The 16,077-nt window shown below is 44.2% G+C and overlaps 1 protein-coding gene across 2 annotated transcripts; it reads left to right on the top strand.

Annotated features, from left to right (window-relative positions):
- The first annotated feature begins 11,301 nt into the window (after positions 1-11,301).
- Idh3b (isocitrate dehydrogenase (NAD(+)) 3 non-catalytic subunit beta) lies at positions 11,302-16,077 on the top strand. Of its 2 annotated transcripts, none has more exons than XM_052726404.1 (12): positions 11,302-11,383; positions 11,517-11,597; positions 11,723-11,821; positions 11,932-12,052; positions 13,521-13,581; positions 13,656-13,788; positions 13,891-14,024; positions 14,117-14,219; positions 14,313-14,459; positions 14,879-14,973; positions 15,088-15,148; positions 15,963-16,077. In XM_052726404.1, exons 1-12 carry the CDS (start codon positions 11,348-11,350, stop codon positions 16,035-16,037), a joined length of 1,146 nt encoding a protein of 381 aa, XP_052582364.1. In that variant the 5' UTR covers positions 11,302-11,347; the 3' UTR covers positions 16,038-16,077. The 2 variants fall into 2 exon arrangements, with proteins under 2 accessions (XP_052582364.1, XP_052582363.1); XM_052726403.1 differs by having other exon boundaries at positions 11,308-11,383; positions 15,673-16,077.

Below are 16,077 nucleotides of genomic sequence, written 5' to 3'. Positions count from 1 at the left end.
CAACCCACCCCACATTCCCACCTCCTCCAAGGCAAGGTCTCCCATGGGGAATCAGCAGAGCCTGGTACATTCCGTTGAGGCAGGTCCAAGCCCCTCCTCCCTGCACCAAGGCTGCGAAAAGTGTCTCAGCATAGGCACTGGGCTCCAAAAAGCCGGCTCATTCACCAGGGACAGATCCTGATCCTACCGCCTGGAGGTCCCCTAAACAGTTCAAGCTAAACAACTGTCTTGCCTATCCAGAGGGCCTAGTCCAGTACCGTGGGGGCTCCTCAGTTATTGGTTCACAGTTCATGCATTTCCACTAGTTTGGCTAGTTGTCTCTGTACTTTTTCCCATCATGATCTTGATGTCCCTTGCTCATAGAATCCCTCCTCTCTCTCATCGATCTACATGAGCAAACTGGGGGTGAGGGGGAGTAATGGAGGGCAAGGGATGGGGGATGAGAATATAGGGGAACGGGAGGTTCGAGCTGAAACAGGGACAGAGTGGGAGAGCAAGGAAAGAGATAGATACTATGATAAATGAAGACATCATGGGAATAGGAGAAACAGAGTGCTAGGGAAACTCCCAGGAATCCACAAGGATGACCCCACCATAGACTACTGGCAATAGTCGAGAGGGTGCCTGAACTGGCCTACTCTGGTGATCAGATGGCTGAATACCCTAACTGTCATCAGAGATCCACAGCTAGGTGCCAGGCCGAGCTCCAGGAGTCCAGTCAATGAGAGAGACTGATTCTTCATGAGGCTTTTCATAGGCTCTCTTCAAAGTCCTTTGAGAATTCATTGTGATATATTCACATGGTTATTTATATATATATTATATATCATAATTGTATATTCTTTTAAAGGACCCATTCCCTCCAATTTATAAACTTCAGCTCCACCCCCATACTAAATCTTCTGATGAGACCTGGAGTTAAGTAGGAACAGTTTATGTGAGAGACAATAAAAACCTAAATTAGGGGTTGGGGATTTAGCTCAGTGGTAGAGCGCTTGCCTAGCAAGCGCAAGGCCCTGGGTTCGATCCTCAGCTCCAAAAGAACAAACAAACAAACAAACAAAAACCCCTAAATTAGCTAGTCATGGTGGCTTATGCCTTTGATCCCAGTACCAGGGAGGCAGAAGCAGGTGGATCTCTGTGAGTTCAAGGCTAGTGTGGCCACTTACATAGTGTGTTACAGAATAGCCAGACCTTGTCTCAAAACAAAACAAAAAAACACCAACCAAACAAACAAAAAGCACATAATGAAGCAAAACAAACAACAACAAAAGCTAAATTAAGTGAGGGGCCGTACAGGTGTCAAACAGGGAAGCAAACCTCAGGAAGAGATAATGAAAGCCCAGTGCAGATTGCCTTTGTCGACCACTTCAGGCAATTCATTGTGAGCGTATCTAAAACACAGTACAATTTGGGGAAAGCTTTCCAGGCAATAATCAGTCCAATCAGTCCAATTTCAGGTGCACATAGACTAAGGTGACTACACAGAGACTCTTTTACACAGTGCATGTGACCATGAGGGTGGGTTCTGTAGCTAGAAGGCCTAGAATCTAGTGTAGTCTCTGACTGAAATAGCTTAGACGTCAACAAGCCATAAAGTATTTATGACATCAATCCTAAAAATGGGTAAGGGTCTAGGGAGGGAAGAGTCTGGGATAGTCATTCTGGAGAATTGGGGTGAAGTCTGTCCCTTCAGAGAGCAAAAAGGTCACCAAGTCATTAATAACCTCCACTCTCAGCTTTCTGGATGGAATGCAGGTATTTGATTTGTATCTCCTCCATTGAGGAGACACCCTACGTGATTAACATTCCCGATTCTCTTAGTGCTTCTCTGTGTGTGCAAGGACCTCTGTGCCCCACCCCCAACAATTAAGCAGGGTCAATGGGGAGTAAGATATGCCACTTATTGGTCTGTAGCTTTTGAAGACAAGGTTTTTGGCCCTCCCTCCCTCCCTCCTTCCCTCCCTTTCTTCTCTTCTGCATCCATGGTACACAGAAAAGGGCCTGGCAAATAAAAATTGGTGGAATTCAGACTTGTCTAGGGTGCAGTCAGGAACTCATGCTCTATCAGATGTGTGAGGTCACATAGGTTATCTCAAAGACATCAGCTCTTTCAGCTACCACCTGTCACCTAGGCCCACTTCACCTTGCTGCTCCATCCCATCCCTAGAAAGGAAACAAGGTCTCCCTACCTTAGGCTTTATGGCCACTTGGCCTGCTGAGGCCAAGTCTTTGAAAAGTGCCATGGAGTGGACTTGGGGTCTGGAGATGTGACGTGAATAGGGAGCTAGTTTAATTATGCCAAACTTCAGTTACCTCATGGATACACCTTGGATGCTCTGGGACCTGCCATGTCATGCTAAGTTTTCAGTGCTGCTTCTCAAAAATTAAATCCAGTTTGCAGCATCTATTGGTCTGTGATGTCTAAGTTCCTACCATGACCACTCCAAATGACCAATGCCACATTACTGAATGGGATGGAAAGAGATGATACAAGAGGTTTCCAGAGCTGACTGCAGCATACTCTTGTGTGAGACTTAGTAACTGATGCTCTTGTTTGAGCAGAGTGTTGCACAGTGGGGCCCCGGGTTCTGTGCTAAGCTATGTGTGGGCAATTATTTTTTTTTGTTTTGCTTTTCAAGACAGGGTTTCTCTGTGTAGCCCTGGCTGTCCTGGAACTCTCTGTAGACCAGGCTGGCCTTGAACTCACAGAGATCCATCTGCCTCTGCCTCCTGAGTGTGCACCACCACCACGTGGCTAGGTGGGCAATTCTTTTTGCTGACACGTGGGTGGTAAGTGTTGTGGGATATGCACCAGAGAAGACTACTTGGACAAGAGTTTAAACCAATACAAAGTCTTTATTAGCAGGCTGGTGACTACACTTCATGTTTGGGATCCTGGTGTAGCACCCAGCCTTTCTCAGGGTGAGCTTTTAAGCACACACACACACACACACACACACACACACACACACACACACACAAAAAAAAAAAAAAAAAAAACCCCATGTCCTGGGTTAACATACTTCAATTAACAAGAACAGTTATCCAGAAGCAGAACTACAAGAGCCAAAAAGCAAGGTTAGTGCATTTAGAGACTTTCTCAGAACTGTGGACTTTGATGGATTAGGTCTTTGTTTTCATTTTGGCAGGTGGTACTGTCTGTGTGCTGAGTTTTATGGCCTGAATGATACTTCCATCATGGAGTCAGTTGTGCTAAGGTCTGGGGGCCTATGAAGGTCTGGAGCCTATTGTCAGTGCATGAACAACTTGTAATTTGGTCTTACATTCAATACTGTTTCGGCTTAAAATATTTTGCTTTAAATTATGGTATAACCCCAAAAGGTGGTGGTGGTGCTGTGAGATGGATCACTGGTAAAGATGCTTGCTGCCAAGACCAACTACCCGAATTCAACTCCCAGGACTCATATAGTAGAAAGACAGAACTGACTCCTGCACGCTGTCCTCCTCTAACTTCCACACATGCACCTTGGGATGCATACATGTGCAACTACACGCGCGCGCGCACACACACACACACACACACACACACACACACACACACACACACACACATTTATACACCTGCCTCAAAAAACCAAGTTCGAGGCCAGCCTGGTCTACAGAGTGAGTTCCAGGACAGCCAGAGCTAAATAGAAAAACTCTGTCTAGAAAAAGTTTTTTGTTTGTTTGTTTGTTTGTTTTTTGCATTCTGAAAACATTCAAGCATCATCTTCTTGATGATGACACAAAAACATTAACAAACCAACAATCAAGCCTACCTGATGTCATGTCAGCTCTAGCTTGGAAGATAGTGCTGTGTAATACCACTTTAATAAAAGAAAACGGAATCCAAACTGCATACATGATAAATGACTATTGCCTGTGTTCAGGCTGTTAACCTACGGGGCTTGGTAAGTTCCCAGGTAAATCTTATAGAAAACACAGGCTGTCTTTAGAACTACATAGCGTGGTCTACCATAACTGTTTTTGTTTTTAAGTGAGTCTAAGTAGCAGATAGAGCTGTATATTGCAGGATAAATAATAGTCACAACACCTTTACTTAGGCTGTTTTAGTCTCTTTTCTTCCTGTCAGAGTCGGGGCCAACACGACTCAGGAAAGGAAGCCTAGGAGAACACTTTGAGACAAACATGCATGAGTCTGACGTGGAAGGGCCATATCCCATCTCTGCAGCTAGCTTCTCCATGAGCTCAAACAGCACATGGCAGTTTAATGTAAATATGAAAGGCATTTGCTCCTCTATCAAACTGAATTCAGTAGTTTACACTGGACAGAATTCTCACCTTTGAGTCCAATGACCACTGGCCTGACCCGGAGCACCTGGCCTTCCTTCAACTAGTATAGTTTGTCCAGATGAGTCTTGTCATCTCCTGGACTGTGCTTTGGGAACAGGGATCGAAAAGAACCAGAAAATGTTTTCCCTTTTGCGATGGGAATGCCTATTCTGTGCCATTGTATATTGGAAGCATGTGACTTGCTTTTTTTTCATAGGAGCTCACAGTTAAGAGATTACTTTGAGTCTCAGAAGGCTTTGAACTTTTATATTGTGTTGGGACTCTCAAAGTCTGTGGCAAGTTTTGAAGCTGAACTCAATGTATTTTGCACTATGAGATGGCCATGAGCCTATGGGGACAAGAACTGGAGGAAGGGTTATAGCTTAAAAGTGATATGTTTAGATGTCAAGATGACAAGAAGTGGACTTGTGATGGTTAATATTGTTTGCCAACAGGATCTAAGATCACTGAAGAGACAAGACTCTGGACATGCCTGTTAAAGTTACCTATGTTAACTGAGGTGAAAAGACCCACACTAAATGTGCGTGGTACCATGTCATGGGCTTGGGTCCCAGGTTGAAGAAAATGGAGAAGGTGAGATGCATGCACCATCCTCTGCTTCCTGATTCTGCTACTAGTTCTTCTCTCCGCTGTGCTAAGCTGCATCTCCTGTGAGCCAGAATAAAGCTGCTCGTCCTGAAGCTGCTCTTGCCCTCCATCTCATCACAACAATGGTGAAGGTAGTTAATACAAATCTATTAACTAGGCATGGTTCCCGGCACTTAGGAAGCAAAGAGGCAGGTGAATCTCTGTAAGTTTTAGGCCACCCTGATCTCCATAGCAAGTTATAGGACAGTCAGGGCTACAAGAAGAGATCCTGTCTCACTGAAACATACACGCCTATTCTGATTTCACTTTTAGTGTAGCAGTCAATAAGTTATATGAGATAGTCAACATTTTATTATGAAGCAGACACTAGGTTTAATGATCAACTGTAAGTTAATTAGTATGTTCTGAATAAATTAAGGTAGGTTAGGCTAGCTTGTGTTATTTGGTGAATGAGTTATTTAAAAAAACACTTGACAGTATTTTCAATTTACAATCAGTCCATTGTAATGTAATCCTGTCACAAGTCAAGGGACATCTGTATTTAATTAAGGTAGAATTTCCTGTTTGGAGAAAAAGGTACATACGTGATGATGAGGGAATTAGCTTAACTTTTGAGGGGGAAAAGAAAGTTATCACTGGGAGATAGAGAGATGTCTGCTCTTTCAGAGGACCTGGGTTCAATTCCCAGTGCCCACGTGGCTGCTCACAACTGTCTGTGATTCCCTTACACAGACATACATTCAGGCAAAATACCAATGTACATAAAATTAAAAAGTAATTTTAAAAAGTTATCATTATGTTCTGTATTTTATAAAACTAAATTTCAAATAAATCGCAATAAACACAAAATGATGACAGCATGAGAAAAGATGTTGAGCACATGTTTGTCATCGTAGGGTAGAAAAGATATTTTGAAACAAAGGCTCTCTGGGTATGTGTGATACAGGAACGGACCACCCATGCTCAAGGAAGGGAGTGTTATTAGAGATCGAGCAGGTGCCTGCTCTTCTTTCCCAGTTCATTTCCCTCCTAGCTGTAATTTTGGAGCTGGGATAACTGTTTGGATCCTGAATGACTTTGGGAATGGAGGTCACAAAAAGTGGACCAGTGAAACAGTGTCTTCGACAGGATAGAGGGCCATTCCAGCTGTGGATCACCTATCCTGGAACTCTGTGTTTTTTGTTTGTTTGTTTTTGTTTTCAGTTCTAGGGATTGGACCCGGGACCTTGTGCATACTTAACAATATTCTACCACTGAGCTACATCCCTAGCACATCAATGAATTTATATGTGAGAATTAAAACTCTCTTTTGTTTAGGTTATGAGTATATGTTTCATTGAAGCTGAAACTAGTCATGATTCACCAGCCCAGACTCAAATGAAGGATAATTGGTGTAAGCCACTGGCTTCAACTCTGACTTTTAGAGGCATCCAGGGAGCTTTAAAGAAACAAACAAGCCAGGTGGTAGTGGTTCACGGCTTTAATCCCAGCACTCGGGAGGTAGAGCCAGGTGGATCTCTGTGAGTTCGAGGCCAGCCTGGTCTACAGAGCGAGATCCAGGACAGGCACCAAAACTACACAGAGAAACCTTGTCTCAAAAAAACCAAAAAACCAAAAAAACCCCAAAACAAAACAACAACAACAAAACAAAAAAGAAAGAAACAAACAAAACAAAAACAAAAGCCTACAATGGCTTGGTTCTACCGCAAACCAAGTATATAAAAATTTCTGGAGGTACAGTCTAGGTTAAGAATTTTTTTTTTTTTGAGCTGAGGATCGAACCCAGGGCCTTGCGCTTAGCTAGGCAAGCGCTCTACCACTGAGCTAAATCCCCAACCCCTTAGGTTAAGAATTTTAAAAGGCCTTCTAATGTGCAGCCAAAATGTGAATTGGTTTAAGCTAATCTGGATGAACATCTTTCCCTCATTAGCTTTCTTTAATGAGAGAATATTAATAGGTCTGATTCTGGCCTAAGAGACCCAAGAAATTTGATGAGAATGTTTCAGAGAAAGCTTTGGTATTTTCTTTGTGCTACTTATGGTGTGTGTGTGTGTGTGTGTGTGTGTGTGTGTGTGTGTGTGTGTGTGTGTGTCTGAAGGTATGCACATGCTATGGCATGTGTGAAGGACAGTAGACAATTCCTCAGAGTTGGTTCTCACCTTCTGCTTTGTTTTGAGGCAGGGTCTCTTGTGGCTTCTGCTGCATACTCCAGGTTAAGTGTTCCACAAGCTTTCAGATATTCTCCTGCCTGTGTCCTTTCTCAGAAGTCCTGGGATTACAGATGTGTACTAATGCCTTAAGTGGGTTCCAAGGATCTGAACTCAGGTCATTAAGCTTGCACAGAAAATTTTTTTTTCAAAGATTTTTTTTTTATTTATTATGTATACAGAGGAGGGTGCCAGATCTCATTACAGATGGTTGTGAGTCGCCATGTGGTTGCTGGGAATTGAACTCAGGACCTCTGGAAGAGCAGTCAGTGCTCTTCACCTCTGAGCTATCTCTCCAGCCCCATGCACAGAAAATTTTTACCCATTGAGCCATCACCATAGTCCCAAGCCTTGATATTTCAGATAAGAAAGAATATAAAGGACTGGGATGTTCTTTTATCCATTTTCTAACTGTGAATGCAAAAATGATGTCCAGAGCATCAGCTGCTAATACTTTGACTATGAAACAGGATGGAAACATCACACAACCCATTGGAGCTCAGAGAGGAGATGACAGAGCACCAGGATCATTACTAAGCAGCTAAATCTATGTCAGTAATTCTATTTTCAGAAGTAATGGGAGAGAAACTAATAGCCATCATGATTAATGAGTTTCTGTTTACTGCATCAGAACACACTCATAAGTGAAATACACATACGGATCTACAACCAAACTATCATAAACACACCATTTCATCTGAAATACATACATGGCTAGAAGTGCTTTGTGGGGTGGCTGTAACCTTCATCATGTGTACAAAGGAAAATGTACAGGGATATACACAGCAATATTGCTGATAACAGCCCAAATCCGAGTTCATACTAAGTATTTTCCTATTTAAGAAAAGATTAGTTAATTTCGTAAATTTGCATTATAGCATACTATACAGTAGAGCAAAAGAATGTTTTTTTGTAGGGCATGGTGGTGCACACCTTTAATCCCAGGCAGATCTCGGAGTTAGAGGCCAGCAAGGTCTACAGAGTCAGTTCCAGGACAGCCAGGGCTACACAGAGAAACCTTGTCTCAAAAACAAAAACAAAAACAAAAACAAACAAAAAGAAGGGTTTCTCATTCTCTATGACATAGTGTCTTATATCCCTATGACATGTAAGATAGTGTTTAGAGAAAAAGGTAAATTATGTAACAGTAAGCACATAGAGTATGAAACTATTTATTCTGAAACATACACTAAAACCAATACTATATTCTCATGTGGACACACATGAAAAGGCTTTTGAAGGACTGACTGTGGTTTTAGTGACAAGAAGCTTTGTCCTTATTTACTATTTCTATTTTTTAAGAGAATTGATATCATTTAGTTATTAATTAAAATACTCAAGCTAGTTAAATATTAATTAGAGTAAAAAGAGGCAGATCTCTTGAGTTTGAGGTCAGCCTGGTCTTCATAGTTCCAGTTCAGCCATGGTTATATAGTTAGTTACACCCTGTGTAAAATATTAATTAACAGAATATCCTCCTGCTTTGAGGAGCTCTTCCTTGATACAATCTATCATTCTTTGTCATATCTGCCATCCTTTTTGGTCCTGGCTGGCACACGGAGACAAGGATGACCATCAGTGCTGTGACCTGTGTCTCATCTGAAGGGTCTCCAACTCCGCTGTTACTGACAACTGTTTGACTTGCTTCCTTGTGGAAGCACACTCCTCTCCTTCCAGTTTACACATTCAACAACTCCTATAAGCACTACTTTTTGAATAATTTGTGACCTTTGATTCTTTTCTTACCTATCAATTAGAACTTTTTAAAATTGTTTTTCACTTATCTCCTGACTCCATTTTGCCAGAAGCCTCAACTCCATGTACCCTTCTGATAGGATGACCTTTAAAAAAATTTTTTTGTTTGTTTTTTGAGACAGGATCTATGTAGTCCTGGTGTTCCTGGAACTCACTATCTAGACCAGGATGGCCCCGAACTCACAGAGATCGTCCTGAAGATGGCACTTTTAAATGAACCCAAATGCTTGCTTTCTTGATGAAGCCACCTACAACTAAATAATTTCCATGGTCACTAGGCTCAACAGTAGTGCTCATAAGTCTGTCTTTTCTCTCAGGTTTAGAAGTTGCACCAACCCTACTTCTCATTACCCACTATGGTGCCTCGTCTCTTCACACGAGTCCACTCTCCTGATTTTCAGCCATGATTCGTATTCTTACCTGTATAGCATCACAGCTGCCATGCTGAGATCCTTTTGGCCAGTGAGTTTGTTCAGTCCCTCAACTCCTTCAGATGCTGGTCATTAACTGATGACCACTTCCTCCTTCTCTGAGCTGTCGTTGGCCTATGTTATGCTGGAGTAAAGCAGGCTAGGAAGCCTTGCCTCAAATCAGAACGATCTTGAGACACTATTCACATTTCAGAGCTCTCCAGGGAGTGAGACTGGGGAAAAGCCCAGCTGAGGCCGCATCCTGCAGCACTCTTTCTCCTGCCCCTTTTCCTATTGATACATTGCTCCTGAGAACACCCCTCCAGTCGGTCACTTTAACAACCCCTCTTCATTCTTCCCCCTTTGATTCTGGGAAAGCAACAACACCACTTTTGCTTATAACCCACTTTACTATAGACTGAGTATAGTCACTTCTGAAAAATCCAGTTTTATCCCACAATCACAGGAGTTCTACGTCTTCCAAAAACTTCCCAGACTCCATCTTCAAGGAATTGCCATCATATCACTCCTTTGATTGCTCATAGTTATAGGGAAAAAGAACGAACAAGTCTTAATAGAGAAGAAATTTTGAACCCTTGGTGTGTTCAGGACTTCTTTGGAAGAACATTGAAACTCATGGATCACGTCTTAGAGAAGGTCTTTTAAACAGATAAAGTAATTCAGATCACAAAGAAAACTCATTATGTTGGTATATAATAATAAGAAAACTAGCTGGGTGGTGGTGGTGGTGGTGGTGGTGGTGGTGCATGCCTTTGATCCCAGCACTGGGAGGCAGAGCCAGGCGGATCTCTGTGAGTTTCAGGCCAGCCTGGTCTACAGAGTGAGTTCCAGGACAGGCTCCAAAACTACACAGAGAAACTGTCAGAAGAGAGAGAGAGAGAGAGAGAGAGAGAGAGAGAGAGAGAGAGAGAGAGAGAGAGAGAGAGAGAGAGAGAGAGAGAGAGAGAGAGAAAACTAACTTGGAGTTGAGATGGTTCACTGGGTAAAGGTGCCTGCTACCAAGTCTTATGACTTGAGCTCAACCCTTGAAATCTACATGGTGACAGGAGAGTACCAACTTTCTGAGTGGGCCTGTTCTTTGACCTCCACAAGTGCCCCGTGGTGCCCCCCCCAAGTAAATAAATAAAAAGCTAATTTGCAATAGAGTTGCATATGTATTGCTTTTCAATTCATTGAATAACATGATCTAACATTGTGTCAATAATGTCAAAGTAGATATGAGAATAATATATATATGTATATATGTATATATATGTGTGTGTGTATATATATATCTATATATCTATATCTATATCTATATCTGTTTTTCGAGACAGGGTTTCTCAGGTTTTCTCTGGCTGTCCTGGAACTCGCTTTGTAGACATGGCTGGCCTTGAACTCACAGAGATCCTCCTGCCTCTGCCTCCCGAGTGCTGGGATAAAAGGCATGCGCTACCACGCCCAGCTGAGAATAAATGATATTTTAAGATATACATCAGAAGTGAAATGTGTCATACAAATATTTATATTAGTGACGAAGTTCAAGCCTATAACAACTGTTTAAAGAATAAGATCCTGAGAAACCCTGTCTCGAAAAAACCAAAAAAAAAAAAAAAAAAAAGATCCTGTAGTAAAACAAAAACTAAACAAACAAACACCAAAAAAAAACAAAAACAAAACCCAAACGCAGAGACTTGATAAATACCCGGTAACTGGATTAAAGGAGAAAACAAACACATCTCCCATAACATAAAAGAAACATTCACAGTCTCCCTAGGATTATTGTTAAACTCACGTCCTCGTTGGATAAATAGCCATAAACTCTTTAAAGTTGTTTTGAAGTTTCAAAAGAAAATAGATCTGAAGACTGAAAACAAAGCAAACAAACTGGCTGTGTGCCCCGTGACCCTACGTTACTAAACAGAAGGACAGAAGGTAAATGAATCCGTAGACCCTCCCGTTTGGTACGAGGGGGAAAAACCACCAAGCTCCCCAGGGCCGACAGGAAGTCCAGCTCCCGCGGTCGCGCTCGCTTCCGGCGTCACTTCCGCGCGACTCCCTCCGCAGAAGATGGCCGCGCTGAGCAATGTCCGCTGGCTGACCCGAGTGAGGCCCGGGACGTGTTGGGCAGAGGGTGGGCGGGAGAGCAGAGGGTCTGTCTGGAGTTTCCAAAAGAAGGCAAGGTCAGCGCGGTGTAAGGGGTTTGGGTGTCCCGGATCTGACCTTGTGTCTGTCGCAGGCGGTGGTCGCCGCTCGGAACCCCGGGGCATGGAGAGGTCTCGGAACATCGGCCACGGCACACGCCGCTTCACAGAGCCAGGTACGCTCGAGTTCGGCTTCGCTCTCGCCCATCCTTGTCGCGCCCCTGGGTTTCCCCTCCTTACCTGTCTCCTTCTGACTCCTGCTTCTGCCCCTGGGCTCCATCTCTGCTGGCCTCACTCACAGGCAGAAGATGTGAAGGTTCAGGGTGCCTTTCCTGTGACCATGTTGCCGGGAGACGGCGTGGGCCCAGAGCTCATGCATGCTGTCAAGGAAGTGTTCAAGGTCAGTAGCCTGTGGCGGGAGATGGCTGGTCGAGCTGCCTGCAGAAATGGATGGGTTGAGTTGGAAAGGTCAGACCTGACCCGGTCCTGTGCTCGGACTGATCCCTGAAGGCTGCTGCTGTCCCCGTGGAATTCAAGGAACACCGCCTGAGCGAGGTGCAGAATATGGCTTCTGAGCAGAAGTTGGAGGAGCTGCTGAGTTCTATGAAGGAGAACAAAGTTGCCATCATTGGTTTGTATGCCACTCTGTCATTTAAAGTCAAATGAACAGTGTTCCTAAGTCTTTCTCTCTGCTTCCTAGACTGCCCTCTACTGATACTTGGGAATTTGTTTCTTCTCAGTGGGAAACCAGGAGTTAGGGAGGTCAGCGAAGGTGCAAGGGTTTTTGGTGTCTGCTGAGGCTGTTGACACCATGGTCAGACCCTATTAGCTGTGTTGCCGGTTCCCGTTCCAATGGTTCTATTCCTTCTGCTATGCTGTTTGTTCCCCTTATTGGATTCTTTTGGCTTCTAGATTTTCCTCTACAGGCCATTTTTCAAATCTATTTTCTTGGGCAGCTTAACTACCAGGGCCAGCTTTTGCAGAGGAAAGGTCGGTTCTTTATAATCCAGCCTCTGGCTTTTCTGTTTTCTTTTCCACAACCTGTTCTGTGTTTTGCTCACAATCAGCTGTGCTAGTTGTCATATATACATCCTGCCTTGACTTATGCTCTTCCCTGTACCCAAAATGTTGTCCTCTCCGATGTCACCTATCAGAATCCTCACTCATTCGTGGTATTTGTTTTCTATGGTTGCCATTGGATACTACAATTTTGTGGGTAGCTGAAAATAATGTAAGTGTTCTCTCAGTTTTGGAGGCTACAGTCCCTCTGCAGGCTTAGAATGAGAATCTTTCTTTTCCTGGTGGTCTTTGGTTTATAAACACAATTCTATTTTTATGATACCTTTTATCTCTTCTTTTTGATTTACCATTGGATTTAGGGGCCACCCTAATCCAGGACAATTTTGTCTCAAGACTTGGTGTTTTTCCAAATAAGATCACATTTACAGACCCCCACTACCCCAATAAGGTCATATTTGTGGTTTCTTGGCGTAAGGGCATGGGCCTATCATTTTGGGGATCACTGTTCAGTGCACCAAGGAACTGACTACAGTACCAGCTTTTCTGTCCCATTTCCTGTTATGATCAGAGGGTTCCTCCTCTGTGCTCCTGCGCTTAGTGTTAAGATCATTCCTTATTTATTTGTCTTCGCCAGTGTATTGTGTGCGTCTGAGGGCAGGACTTGTGTAGCTTTGATAGCTATCCCTATTGCCTTACATACATAGTCCATTTTCAGGAAGTAGTAGCTGAGAGAATACAAGGTCAGTAGACACGGGAACATAAGGAAAACCATTGGTCCCCTAGCATTGCTTTTCAGTTGCTAGTAAACCCAGGTTCTTTGACTCAAAACAAATAGCTCTTAGGTCATTTTGAAATTTCAACATAAATAAAGTGACTAAAAACGAAAGCATTACACTCAGTTTTCCTCATTTTAACTACATTATTCATTCTCCTTTGCCTCTTGCCAGGGGCAATAAAGGGTGTGAGGGATTTGGGAGTGGGAGATGGGAGACTAGGTTGTATGGAATCAATGGGAGAGTGGACCCTGGTCTCTACTTGACTTTGTCTAACCCTATTTCTCCCATACTTTGTTTCCACAGGAAAGATCCATACCCCCATGGAGTATAAGGGCGAATTAGCTTCCTATGACATGCAGCTGAGGTAGGTGGATGGGTGGGCTCAGGTCAAAGGAGTGCTGGGCACCTGGCACAGAGCTGATGGCTGTCTGTCTTCAGGCGTAAGTTGGACTTGTTTGCCAACGTAGTCCATGTGAAGTCACTTCCTGGGTACATGACTCGGCATAACAATCTAGACCTGGTAATCATTCGAGAACAGACAGAAGGGGAATATAGCTCTCTGGAACATGAGGTAAGGTCCAAAAACTGGGGAGGGCAAGGAGAGAGGCAGGCGAGAGGTAGAGGCCTCCCTGCCTTCTTTCCAAGTGTTATCAGTCACTTCTCTGTCACCTAGAGTGCAAAGGGTGTCATCGAGTGCCTGAAGATTGTCACTCGAACCAAGTCTCAGAGGATTGCAAAGTTTGCATTTGACTATGCCACCAAGAAAGGGCGGAACAAAGTCACAGCTGTCCATAAGGCCAACATCATGTGAGACATGGCATTTTTTTATGGGCTGGGTTCCTGGAGATGTATCCCTTGAACTCTCTCGACTGATTTTTGTCTCTTTGATCCATGAACAGGAAACTTGGGGATGGGTTGTTCTTGCAGTGCTGTAGGGAAGTTGCTGAACTGTACCCCAAAATCAAATTTGAGACAATGATTATAGACAATTGCTGCATGCAGGTGAGGCCCTTTGAGTTCCTAGAGGGAGGGCAGGGAGTGGAAATCTCTCTTTTTGTTGGAACTCTTTTCTTCATTCTTACATCTTACCTCTAGCTGGTGCAGAATCCTTACCAGTTTGATGTGCTTGTGATGCCCAATCTTTATGGGAACATTATTGACAATCTGGCTGCTGGCCTTGTTGGGGGAGCTGGTGTGGTCCCTGGTGAGAGCTACAGTGCAGAGTATGCAGTTTTTGAGACGGTAAGCAAAATTATTTTTCCCTTGGACATGGTGGTTCACATCTTTAATCCCAGTACTCAGAGGCGGAGGCAGGTGGATCTCTGTGAGTTCAAGGCCAGCCTGGTCTATATAGTTCCAGGATAGCCAGAGCTACATAGTGAGACTCCATCTCAAAAACCCAAACCAAAAAAGAAAAAAAAAATTACTTTCTCTTAGTTATCTGTACCCACCCGTCTCTGACCTCAGGTAGGTCTGCTGTATTCTCCTCCTATCCCAGTGCACTTGTAAATGACCATGGCTGCCTCCTCTCTCACTCCCTACACTACACCTCTTCTCAGTCCCCTTGGCCTGCCCTCCTCCTGTGCCATGCCTTTTTGCAGACTTTCGCCTCTGCATGTGCCCATCTCCTTCCAGTGATTCTAGCTTGCCTTTTTCCACAGGGCGCTCGGCACCCATTTGCCCAGGCAGTGGGCAGGAATATAGCCAATCCCACGGCCATGTTGCTGTCAGCTTCTAACATGCTGCGGCATCTCAAGTAGGTTACGGGAAGCTGAAGTGGAGGGTGGACGTTGCAAGGGGAAGCACAGTGGGAGAACATGGGTGGGGGTGTTGTGGTTGGATTCTCAGTTTCTCCCGTCTGTGTTGACAGTCTTGAGTATCACTCCAACATGATTGCAGATGCAGTGAAGAAGGTGATCAAAGTTGGCAAGGTGAGTTCAGAAATGTTTCAAGGGCTCAGCACCATTCGCTGCGGAAGTTGAGAGGGGCATTTTCCCTCCATGTTTCCACAATACCTGTGATCTCGGGGTTGTTATTCACCTCCCTTCTCTTGGCTGTTTCATCCTCTTGGTCTTCTTCACCTTAGTTCCATCTGCTGTTCCTTTTCCTGCACCCTCCATTGTGCCTTTCTTGGGCCATCTGAATGCAGACCTTGCAGCTTTGTCTGGGGGTGGAGATAGCAGGCAGGATTAGGTGCCTGTCTTTCTTCCCACCTGGTCTCTTTTCCTGCAAGGTAACCTCATCCTTTGATTTGCATCTCCCCATCCCTCTGCCTGCTCATCTTTCTGTACTGCCTCGGCTGCTCAAGAGTGAGCAGGTCCTTGTTCTTCCACACCTGTTCACCTCCTTTCATTCTGTCTTGTTTTTCATGGTCTCCATCTCATCACATTGCCCTTTCTCCTTCTTCAATGGGCTCTTTTTTCTTCCCCACGGCTATTGCTGGTGGTGGCTGTAGGTACGGACTCGAGACATGGGCGGCTACAGCACCACAACTGACTTCATCCAATCTGTCATCGGCCATCTGCACCCCCATGGGGGCTAGAGCCCTTACTCCCTCCAACTTCAAAAGGACCATGCTACCTACATGTTACAATGGACCAGGGAAGAAAACATCCAGACAGTAGACCATAATTGCTTTTCTGGCAGAGGCTAGGTTGTTCTGGGGGCGGCATTAGGGGTACTTGGACAGGGTGGGTGTTTGGGACTGGGGCCAGACCACAGGATGATGACAACTTTTTCCTACAGGTTCGAACTTCAGATATGGGTGGTTATGCCACTTGTCATGACTTCACTGAAGCTGTCATTGCTGCCCTATCATAAATCCTCCACATGTAAAATAGTCAATAAACAAACAAGTACA

This window comes from Peromyscus californicus, unplaced genomic scaffold (assembly GCF_007827085.1).
Source record: "Peromyscus californicus insignis strain IS unplaced genomic scaffold, ASM782708v3 Scaffold_7__1_contigs__length_154581171, whole genome shotgun sequence".
NCBI lineage: Eukaryota > Metazoa > Chordata > Mammalia > Rodentia > Cricetidae > Peromyscus > Peromyscus californicus.
This window is presented reverse-complemented; position numbering and strand designations above follow the sequence as displayed.